This window comes from Helianthus annuus, chromosome 5 (assembly GCF_002127325.2).
Source record: "Helianthus annuus cultivar XRQ/B chromosome 5, HanXRQr2.0-SUNRISE, whole genome shotgun sequence".
NCBI classification, from domain to species: Eukaryota; Viridiplantae; Streptophyta; class Magnoliopsida; order Asterales; family Asteraceae; genus Helianthus; species Helianthus annuus.
Genome location: NC_035437.2, coordinates 16,798,676 through 16,807,998, shown reverse-complemented (window position 1 = coordinate 16,807,998; position 9,323 = coordinate 16,798,676). Strand labels below are relative to the sequence as shown.

The window sequence follows — 9,323 nt, the reverse complement described above, 5'->3', positions numbered from 1 at the left end:
AATTAGATTGTCCATTCACCCGGTTCATATCCTAGCCATATATGTGGATCCGTATTCTATGTTGTCACAAAACTCATACAACCACCCACATCAATTCTGACCACCGAAGTTGACTTCTGTTTAATCTTAGGTCAACAATGACCAAAAAGGCAGCTTTATCTTTTTACACAATTTTCTACAACATATTGTTTCGTTATTTTATTTCATAAATTACAATCCGGCATTGAGTTTTAGGCTGACGAATGAAACTGGCCCACATAATAAGCTGTTGACATCTTCTAAGATTGTTTTATATGTACCATGCGCTTCTCAAGTTGTGCTCCTGTTTGCAACCTTTATTTTTATGAAGCTGCCTCATGTATCCACTCCCTATGTAATGCCTGCCATTCCCTTAGACCATGGGGTATGGGGGTCGTCCCCTCCCTGTCTTGGTTCGTCCCCTACGTCGCAAACCGCCCCCTTGGGACTCGTCACGTCGGAAGATGGAAGGACGAGCTTTGTGGTTGACTGAGTTTTCATTTGGTGGGGCCCTCTCTCTCCTTTATTAATATAATGGTTTTTTATTAAGTTAGGCAGTCCTCCACACCCTTGGGTGGTCCCCAAAGAGACTAACCAAACCACACCCAATGGTCTTATTCCTATCATTATACTTAATCTAATGCATGCCATTCCTTTTTTAAAAGCACTTTACTGCTGTAAGTTGCAACCACTAAACTTATAATAGCCAAACAAATTTGCGGGTTAAACAGTCAAAACTCACCCATAGTTTTTTTTTTAAATAACAAAAAGATTAGATTATCATTGTAGTAATGTATCTTTTTTTACAATACTAAAACACTAATTATTTATAAATTCAATTTAAAAAGACAGACTTTTTGGACCAACATGACATATGGTTACTTGATGCAAATTCTTGACCATATTTCTCCAATGAAGACTGCTTCGAAAAACTACTCCTAGATTAATTCGTTTCATCTTTGTCATTTGGCACTTAAGAGTCCTCACAATCCCATCTTTGTCAACACCAGCCCAATTATTCAGTTAAGAGCCATCTCCACAATCAGATGCTGAAAACATGGTCACAAAAAAATTACTTTCTGGAGGTGGCGGGTCCATACGTATACCCTTAATAGAATGCATTATAGAGTTTCTAGCAATAGCAACAAAGATACAGTAGAAATAAAGATTCATCAACATCAAATGTATGATACAAAAAGACAATTTTGCCAAGATTTGTTGCTTCATGCCTTCATACTTCCACAAACGTAATGTTTATAAAAATTCAAATTCTTGAGTTTGAAAACCGAAAAAGACCCAAAATATTATTAACAAGTAAGGCTTCAAATTAGACTTATGTATGAATAAAAAGGCTTTTTATTTGTAGGTACAGATGTAAAACTAATGCATACATTTCAATAACAAAATCAAAGCCCTATAGATCATAAAAAATGTATGATGCAAATAACACTATACCTTCACGTAATAATCTTTCCAGACTCGGCGAGCGATCTGATTTCCTCCCAAATCGGGTTCAGAATTCATTTAGTTATCGCCGCACGAGAACCTGTAGGTATACAAAACCGATACATGATCAGGTAGATAATAACAAAAAATACATCCAAATAGTAGTCGGTATTTCAGCATAAATACAGAATTTTCCATTGTTCTTAGTGCTAGGGATGTTCACGATGCAATTCAGCCGGTTTTAATGAAAATTTTGCGCCAAAATGCATGCAGTTTCGAAAAACAGCAAACCATACCGTCTGGGTTGGTTGATTCAGCAAGACGGGCCTAACCGGTGGTTTGAACCCTTTTTAAGTTTGTCTTTCAATATCAACAATTTGTATAATGATTTAAAAAAAAAACTTTTCAATGTCAACAATTTGTATAATGCTTTTTAAAAAAAATTATAAGGCTCATGAGAATTATAAAAATACACAACACAGCCACATAATCAAAAATGGATAATAAAAAACATGAAAAAGTCAAAATGCCGGATCAACAAAATTCTAGTTGCAGAGAGTCGGCCAAACCATTAAACCCCCAAAAATGGCTCGCCATTACTTACGAACTTTGAACCGTATTGTATTACTCTGCATATCTTGTCCCGGGCTTCAGCGGCTTCAGCTTCGGAGTGCTTTGATAGAAATCCATTAACTGCCCTGAAACCAATTCATAAGTTACTAAAATGCTTATATAATTATAGTGTGTATATATATGTCATTCGTATTCATGAAAACGTGACGAATGGAAATGCGGCTTCAAATCCTGCACAGCTAATGTAAATTAAGAAAATAGTTCAAGAATCATATGTTTAAGAACGATCCTAAGGAGATCTAAATAGATAAAAAAATCAGAACCTGATCTCTATCCAGAAGAGAACCATCCTCCTGCAATAACAAACTTACGTTATAATCAGGAATTATTAAAAAAACCATTTGAAGAAAAAAGTCGACGACGCAGGGAAGGAGTTGACCTCTGCATCAAGTAAGGACTCATCATCGTCGGCATAAGCCATCTTTGACAACAGAACCTGCCAGTACGCATGTTAAAAAAAAGTATAGGGAAAATTTATTAAAGAAATGAGAAAGGCTAACATACGGGAATCAGACGTGGCAAGAATGGTCGTAAATTATCAGGTGGCAACGGTGCTTCACAAAACACAGACCTGCAAAATGATTGTTATTTGGTAAATGATTTTTTATAACGAAAGGCAACAATAAAGATTTGAAGGGAACAAAATATGAACCAAAAGCAATGTGTTACAGTGTTACAAACTTACCAAAATTCACAGGCTTCAAGTGACACTTCCTCATCAGGATCGTTGTTCACTTGTAGCATGTATTCAATTACGTTACGTAAATGTGGCTGCAAGCACATAATCATGAGTGAACAGCACGGGATAAGAAAGCAGCAATATGTAATGCGTATGAATATGAAAGTGAGGTACGTATTACACAAAATCCCACCTCAAGGAAAAATGGACGGACTTCAATTAGCTAAACAAAAGCCGAACAAACCAATTTTCGTACTTCTGATGATGGATCATTAGCAAGAACAAATAAACCTTGCAGGTATGTATCCATAGACATAAACAAAACCTGTAAAAAGTTTACACATCCAATGCTTAGTTATTTCTGCAGTTAAAGTACACTTATTTATTAGAAAAAAATGCTTAAATAACTTACAGGTGGCATCAACAGAATGAACTGATTTCCAGAGCCCAAAGCAAGCTTTCTAAGAGAGACATATGGAGATTGAAATAACCGCAAACAAAAAAAGCACCACTTAAGCTTTAAGACCGTGAGATGGTTAACAAGAACAAACGTTACTTGCAAAGATAACCTCATTCAAGAATTGAAAACACAAGCTCACAATTAACAAGTACATGTATGTGTTTAGATAACCTCATTCAAGAAGCATAATAGCTGATGTGTAAATCAAATACAACATACAACATTCTACATTAAACTGTTTTCTCAATCATGCTTCAGATCTGAAAATTTTATCACTCAGTTCACAAAACATTATAAAAACCCAGAACCAACACAGATCTGAAAATTTTACGCAGATCTAACATAAATACATCCAAAAACAGTAGCAAAACTGTTTAAAACAACTTATAACACATGAAATTTAACAGCGTATAAACATAAACTACACAAATACCAAACAAAAGGTAGATCTGGTAAGGATGGTACCAATCTGGCCACCAACCAACGTCATCATCTTCCACCCACAGCCACCATCGTTGACGAACCCAGCGCATGTCTGAAATACTACATAGATCCGGTGTCAGATAGAGAGATAATCATCGATCTGGTGTAACAGAGAAAGCCTAGATCTAAAAGCTCAGTTGCACAATCAACAATTTAAGCTTACTTGACGATTGTCAAGTGGTAGGAATGCTTGGGGTTTCTGAATCGCCGAGAGAGAGAGCTTGGGGTTTCTGAATCGAGAGAGTTTGGGTTTCTGAATCGTCGAGAGAGAGAGAGAGAGGGGGAGGCGGATAGGAATGAGATGAGATCTGAAACCCGAATTTGGAAGGGGAAAGGTGAATCCATGTGAAAACAAAATCATCCGTTAGATCACGATCCGTGTGAAAATTTGAAAGAAAATGGACGGCTGATGATGGATCCGGGTGAAGGGTAAAAGTTTTGGAGGGCACAATTGGAATTGTAAATTATATTGTGCTTTAGAGGGTTGTACAACATGCTTTAGGGGTGTTTTAAAGAAATTTTTATGACTTTAAGAAGTCCGTTGGATATGCTTTATAAAGTAGTATATATATATATATATATATATATATATATATATATATATATATATATATATATATATATATATATATATATATATATATATATATATATATATATATATATATATATGTATGTATATATATAGAGGATGGTTCAAATAAAAACCACTTTTATCGCGAAAACTCGAAAACTAACTAAAAAAGCCTAACAAACACACAAAATTTTTTTTTCAATTTTTTTATTAAGAGTCGCTAGTTTTTGCATATAAAAAAACTTTTTTTCAAAAAAAAAAATTCGAGTTAGTTTTCAAGTTTTCGCGTTGAAAGTGGTTTTCATTTGAACCGTCCCATATATAATATATATATACACACACACACACACACACGAGAAGGATCATTTAGGAACCACCCTTTATTGGGAGAACTGCGAGAACAAATGTGAACACAACCAAAAATACCTGAAAAAACCAAAAAAATACAAAAAAAAATTATTTATAAATTTTTTATGCAAAAATCGGTTCTTTTGGTTATTATAATTTAAAAAAAAATTAACAAAAACTTTTTTTTTGGCTATTAAAAGTAGCGATTTTTGCATAAAAGATATTTAAAATCTTTTTTTGTTTCTTTTTCAGATTTTTTAAATATCTTTTTAGGTTTTTTGGGGGGTTTAGTTTTTAGCATTTAACTTGGGGGGTTTAGGTTTTTAGGGGGTTGGGGGGGGGGGTTAGGTTTTTGATGGTGTACTGGGTTTATTTTGTTGTGTTCACATTGGTTCTCGCGGTTTTCGCAATAAAGGTGATTCTCTCATAAACCCTGTCATATATATATATATATATATATATATATATATATATATATATATATATATATATATATATATATATATATAGGAAGGTTAACGTACATTACGGCTTAACGTACATCACATACGACAGGTAATTACGCACGTTCATTTTAAATCACGCACGTTATAACTCAAAAATCCAAAATCACGCATGTTGAAACACAATAATCACGCATATTGAAAACATTAATCACACATGTTATAGAACAAATCACGCACGTTGTCGTACGTGAAGTACATTAAGCCGTAATGTACGATATACTTTATATATATATATATATATATATATATATATATATATATATATATAGGGTAGGGTTCATGAGTGAACAATGATTTATTTGTGAACAAAATGAACTTATCCTGACCATTGATTTTGTAGATCAAGATTTTTTTTCTTTAATGGCAAGATTGTAATTATCTTTTGTAACTTATAAGTATTTTAATAGACACAAGGGTATAATTGTATATTTGTATCTGCATTTAATTAATTAATTTTTTTCTCTCCTGATTTCTCTTTCCAATTAAAAGAATATTTAATTACATTCTGTATATTTTTTTTCTCTCACATATTACCTAACTTAATATTTCATGATTTAAAAAAAAAAATACAATCATTATCAAATATTGTTCCAGCCAGAACACAATTAAAAATATTTAATTACATTCTCTATACATATATGTATTAGATCAATGTTTGATAAAAAGATGTATAGTGGAAACAATATGTAGTAATACACAAGTGTATAAGTCTGATATATATCGACATGTATACACTACGTACTTGAAAAATAGATAGGTGTATACGTCTGGTATATACCGACCCGTATACACATATGTACTCGAATAATACACAAGTGTATAAATTTGGTTTATACTAACCCGTGAAAACAAGATGTAATAATACACAGGTGTATAAGTCTTGTATATACTGACCTGTATACACATATGTTAAAAATCATAATTTAATTAGGTTTAATATTTAATTTTAAAAGGAACATAACAGTTTATTTAAAAAAAAAACACATTAGCCCTTCAATCTCATATAATTAAAATGATAGAGAAATAATTAAAAATGAGAGAGAGAGACTTAAGAGAGGAGAAAATTAAGGAATTTTAATTAAAAGTACTTAACTAATATCAGTCTTACCCTTTTAATCTAAAAAATGATCAAGGGCCAAGATTAGTTCACTCATTTCACTCTCAAGAAGTTGTTCACTCATGATCCTAATCCTATATATATATATATATATATATATATATATATATATATATATATATATATATATATATATATATATATATAGGGAGCCGCTAGAATGAGAACCACCTCGAGTTGTAAGAACCGCGAGAACTACACCCCACGGAGGGGCGTTCGCCGCGATTTTTTTTTACAAGTAGATGTGTGCATTATAAACACGGCCGTAAAAAATCACGGCGAACGCCCCTCCGTGGGGTGTAGTTTTTTACACCTCAAGTTTGGTGAAAAAAAAAAGAAAAAAGAAAAAAAAATTAAAAAACACCAAACTTGAGGTGTAAAAAACTACACCCCACGGAGGGGCGTTCGCCGTGATTTTTTACGGCCGTGTTTATAATGCACACATCTACATGTAAAAAAAAATCGCGCCGAACGCCCCTCCGTGGGGTGTAGTTCTCGCGGTTCTTACAACTCGAGGTGGTTCTCATTCTAGCGGTCCCCTATATATATATATATATATATATATATATATATATATATATATATATATATATATATATATATAGAGAGAGAGAGAGAGAGAGAGAGTTAAACCATAATAAATAGCATTTTTTCTCTCTAATTCAAGTATGATTTTTTTCTGCATGTTACACCCTTATCATTTTATGTGCTCTCTATCGTATTGTGCAGGCACCCCACTAGTGATATATATATATATATATAGATATATATATATAGAGAGAGAGAGATAGAGAGAGAGAGAGGTGAGTGTGTGAAAGATAATAGAAGTAACTATATTATATATTAGATTCTATCTTAGAACTCATGTATTAATGTAGGATTGGTGATTCGATCAAACGAGTCGTTCAGAAGGGTTCTCGATCAATACGAAAGGCGGAATCAGACGTATTGATGTTATATCAGCTAGATACACACTTAGAATCACTTTAACTGTCGATTGTATTGATTTGATAGTGTTTACAGAATGTTCGACACTTCGGCAGCACTTCGTCTCCGGAATCAGAATGTTATAAATGAAGACTTGGACTCACCTATTTATAGGAATGCAAGATCCCATAAACTTTCATGCTTTCTGGCATTTCATGCATTCTGTCATTTCATGCTTTCTGATCTATCTATCCTATTACATGACTTGATATAAGACGAAGTCAACAGACATATGCACTAACAAACTCCCCCTTGGATGATGACGAGTCTTTAGTGTGTCGAGTCTTCAGTCTTGATCAGTCTTCTCGCTCTTTCCAAAGTATCTTTCTCTGTAAGCATCCTTCAATCTCTATCTTCTTCTATCAGAATCTCAACCTTGCTCTATTCTCTCTCTAATTCTCTTTATCAAGTCTCTTGATTCCTTAAGCTCATCAGCATCAGCAGCTTCTATCTCGAGCAATGTTCCAGAATCTAAGTCTGGCTCTTTCAATCTTCAAACTCCCCTTTGCTAATAGACTCCCCCTTAAGTTGTTCCGGGATTGTAATCTGACATATCTTTCACAGGTTCAGGAACGATTCCTGGCTCTCCGTAGCAACATGATCAGGAACCTGATAACCTGCACAATTCTCTACTCAAAAGTAAATTTCACAAATTTTTTTAAAATTTAACAAAATTTAGAAACCACTTGTAGACATCATTCAACATCATCAATAGTTATATCAAGTTCAAATTAATGACCCTGATTAACTAACAGTAAAATCAGTTTCAAAACATCACTTGTAAAATTATCTTATAACATTTCTCATATTATTTCAAACTCTAACTTCATTTTTCATTTCAAACATACTCTCCCAAACCATTGTTGTTCATCATGTTTAGCACTCGGAATTTTGAAAATCAACTTTTCAACATCAGTTGTCGAAAGTAAAATGAAATAGAATCTTTTTGATTTTTCAAAATTTTATGCTAAAACACACTGAAAATCTTTTTGAATTTTTTCTTTAATGAAAAGCAGTAAAGAAATATTTACATACATATTTTTGTGAATTTGTAAAAGAGGATCATATCAGTTTATGATACAAATCACTAACACCGTTGAGCTTTAAACACTTTAAGTTCTAAACGATTCACTTAGATTGTCAGTATACTAATCCATTTAAATTTTCACACAAAGTTCAATTGTTTCGAGATACGAGAATTAGTGTTTTAAGCACTTAACTTATTCGCGTGTACCACCTCAGAATATACTCCTGTATCCAGACTCCTATATTCAATCTTACAGGTGAATGTACACTAATGATATCTGTAAACGGGTAATGCGATGCCATGAGAGCTCAGGTTAGAACTTCCGTTCAGACAAAGAGATGATGGCTCGACTTTTAGGTGTGTCCCGATTGGGGATCTTTTCTTCAACAGCACATGATTAGCATTTTTCAATGTTTCATCATTTTTATGCTGAGGGTGGGCTTTATGATTAATGCAGTGCAGAGTATTATACGAGGACTAGGCTATTGCTCCCGCAAAATCAAAAGTCCTGGTATAATACCCTAGATATCATCACGCACAAAGACCTAGTATATCAGCAATAGAAAGTCCTTCAAACAAGATTTCAGGGGTTACCTATATATCCGAGAGATGTTCCCCACAAGATAAGTAAGTATTTATAACTAGATTTATATCTCAAAAAAAATCTGCTAAGCGTGTAAAACCCTACTGGCACATCATCAGTGAGACCGTTTATCACATATTTAACTTTCCAATTCTTTAGCATGCTGTCATTGTCTACTGATGTACTATCATTTCCTCTTTTTCACAACAAAACTCATTTTAGATTTTTTGATGTTTTTGGATTTTAGATTTTATCACGTTTTTGGATTTTTCAAATTCTCAAAATTTCTAAATTTTTTACTCCCCCTAAAATCAAAAATATGTTTCAATTTTTGATTTTCCGGGAAAATTTGAAAATAAACGCAATAAACTGTACAAATAAAATGACAAACTGATGTGAATTGCTTCAATTCTCCATTCTCTTGGCTTAAACAATCAGAACTCCCCCTGACAACAAACTATT

The 9,323-nt window shown here is 33.2% G+C and overlaps 1 protein-coding gene across 6 annotated transcripts; it reads right to left on the bottom strand.

Annotated features, from left to right (window-relative positions):
* Window positions 1–760: 760 nt before the first annotated feature.
* On the bottom strand, window positions 761–4,103 carry LOC110938596 (transportin-1-like). Of its 6 annotated transcripts, XM_035990673.1 has the most exons (11): window positions 3,883–4,043; window positions 3,702–3,779; window positions 3,189–3,237; window positions 2,970–3,101; window positions 2,783–2,868; window positions 2,602–2,668; window positions 2,477–2,533; window positions 2,361–2,390; window positions 2,093–2,157; window positions 1,474–1,564; window positions 761–1,067 (listed from the first exon to the last, which is right to left on the bottom strand). In XM_035990673.1, exons 5-10 carry the CDS (start codon window positions 2,839–2,841, stop codon window positions 1,543–1,545), a joined length of 300 nt encoding a protein of 99 aa, XP_035846566.1. In that variant the 5' UTR covers window positions 2,842–2,868; window positions 2,970–3,101; window positions 3,189–3,237; window positions 3,702–3,779; window positions 3,883–4,043; the 3' UTR covers window positions 761–1,067; window positions 1,474–1,542. The 6 variants fall into 6 exon arrangements, with proteins under 6 accessions (XP_035846566.1, XP_035846564.1, XP_035846567.1 ...); XM_035990671.1 differs by having other exon boundaries at window positions 3,189–3,779; XM_035990674.1 differs by having other exon boundaries at window positions 3,702–4,036.
* Window positions 4,104–9,323: the final 5,220 nt, after the last annotated feature.

Bases quoted from the DNA above. Each gene is read 5' to 3' on its own strand.
- LOC110938596 (XM_035990670.1), bottom strand. From the start codon at position 4,080: ATGATTTTGTTTTCACATGGATTCACCTTTCCCCTTCCAAATTCGGGT. The intron at 3,238-3,669 runs GTATTTGTGTAG...TGTCTCTCTTAG, and splicing joins CCAGATCTACCTTTTGTTTG to AAAGCTTGCTTTGGGCTCTG. The intron at 3,102-3,188 runs GTAAGTTATTTA...AACTTTTTACAG, and splicing joins TCATTCTGTTGATGCCACCT to GTTTTGTTTATGTCTATGGA.